We start from the raw sequence: 1,886 nt of genomic DNA, 5'->3' as shown, positions 1-1,886 counted from the left end.
TTCTGTGATTCTGTGATTCTGTGAGTCCCTAGTGCAGGCTGGGCAGTGGGTCTAGGGAGGACTTTGAAAGGCTGCAGGTATTTAGATGGCTGTCTAATTCTGGTTCTTTGTGTCTTATTAATATTTGCATTTATTACCTCTGTGCTTTGTACTGAGCTTTTGTGTAGTAGTACTGGATGATTATAACAGTCTTAAAATGATGGCAGTCTCTGCTCTGAAAGAAAGCATAAATCTTCTAAAATGATAATAGTATATGTGTAATAGCTGAAATCAGCTAATGTGCAGAGAGTGGCAAGGGTATAATAAAAATACTTTGAAATGTGTTTTTTGGGTGTGGGAGTGAGCAGCAAGGCAACAAGTCACTCTAGAAGGCAGTACAGCAGGAGCTCAGACACCTGACACTTTTAACAGCACCTGCAATTTAACACTATCAATGTATTTGTTTGAGGAAAATCTTTGCATAAATCTTTGTTTTACTCAAGTGCCTGTGTTTCCTCTGTCTGCTAGAAATCTTGTTTCTTTAGGAATAGTGATTGCTGTTTGTCTCAGTGCTAGCTGTTACACAGGTGTGCCCTTTTTACCTTTCTTATTGACACCTGTAGACTAAAAATGTCTCCAGTTCTACATTCGATGAAGAAAACCTGGTGCAGTCTGTTTTTGACCTTTTTCTGGCTGGCTCAGAGACCACCGCCACCACTCTGCGTTGGGCTCTGCTCTATATGCTGGCTTATCCTGACGTCCAAGGTGAGTTGTAGGCATGAACATGGGTATGTTTCAAGTAGAACAATTGTCTGTTACACTTTTTTTTTTGTTGTCATTAAGATCAAGTTTTTTTGAAGATCAAGCTTGCTTTTTTTCCTTTTTAAGATCACATTTTTGAGCTTTGCTTTTAAGAAGCCAGTGAAGTAGAAAACTTTTAGACAGAGATTTTAAAATAATTTCAGGGATATTCAGCTTCTGATACTGTATTTTGTCTTATTGATTTTTGCCGGACTGTTTCAGTACTGTAAGCATATAATGGAAGATGCAGTCTGGCTGAAAACACTCCAGGTGAAATATGAGCTTCGGTTAGGGAAAAGTGACACTTTTCTGCTGTCCAGAATGTGTAACAAGAATCTATTATTTGTACTCTTTAACTGAGACACCTGTTGTATTTCTGTATAATAAGTATATTTATTGTCACACATGGTAATGTTAAACAGAGAAGGAAGGCGATAATGGGAAGATAAAAAGATGTCTGGAAAATTCTAGACAAGGACATAATTCCATGCTAGTTTCAAAACTTTTGAATTATTTGATACAGTGCTTTCAGAGGTGATGAATTGCGAAGCCAAGTGTATAGATAACAGCCAAAAGAGATTAACAGTTGGTAATATTTTCCTGTTCCAGTTCTCAGCATTATGTATTTGTGATCAGCTTGATACGATGGCTCCCTTGCAACATGCTGATTAGCATGCTCTGAGTCTGTATTTAGCTCAGGTAAAAATAATAGCTTAAGCAACTGAACTGATCTCTTAATAAGTTCTTGTTTTACTTACAGTTCGCCCCACTTCCTTTCACTATGAAGCTCAATAAATCTGTTGGGATTGGGGAAGGATGATCTGAACATAGAACCTATAAACTAGAAAATATGTAGTAAAATAATAACTAGATTTTTCTATAAATATATTTACATTTTAAGATACAGTAAGTATAAATTATTTACATGTTGTATTTTTTTCTATCACTACTATAATTCAAAAAGGAAATGAAAGCTCTGTTTCATGGAAAACAGTGTTCTTGTATCTATAATGGCTTTTTTTGTTGTTCTTGTTGGTAGAAAAAGTCCAGAAAGAGCTAGATGCTGTTCTGAGTCCATCCCACCTAATCTGCTATGAGGATCGGAA

At 36.3% G+C, this 1,886-nt stretch overlaps 1 protein-coding gene across 1 annotated transcript in view; it reads left to right on the top strand.

The window, feature by feature from the left end:
- Positions 1 to 602: 602 nt before the first annotated feature.
- LOC104472392 (cytochrome P450 2J2-like) overlaps positions 603 to 1,886 on the top strand; it is a gene marked incomplete at its 5' end in the record, with an annotated part of 4,117 nt that continues 2,833 nt past the window's right edge. Inside the window, 2 exons of the mRNA XM_010088058.1 lie at positions 603 to 744; positions 1,820 to 1,883. Coding sequence (XP_010086360.1) covers positions 603 to 744; positions 1,820 to 1,883 — 206 coding nt within the window. The remainder of the gene's footprint in view (positions 745 to 1,819; positions 1,884 to 1,886) is intronic.

The sequence above is a fragment of the Pterocles gutturalis genome, unplaced genomic scaffold, assembly GCF_000699245.1.
Source record: "Pterocles gutturalis isolate BGI_N339 unplaced genomic scaffold, ASM69924v1 scaffold50766, whole genome shotgun sequence".
In the NCBI taxonomy this organism is placed as follows: domain Eukaryota; kingdom Metazoa; phylum Chordata; class Aves; order Pterocliformes; family Pteroclidae; genus Pterocles; species Pterocles gutturalis.
This window is presented reverse-complemented; position numbering and strand designations above follow the sequence as displayed.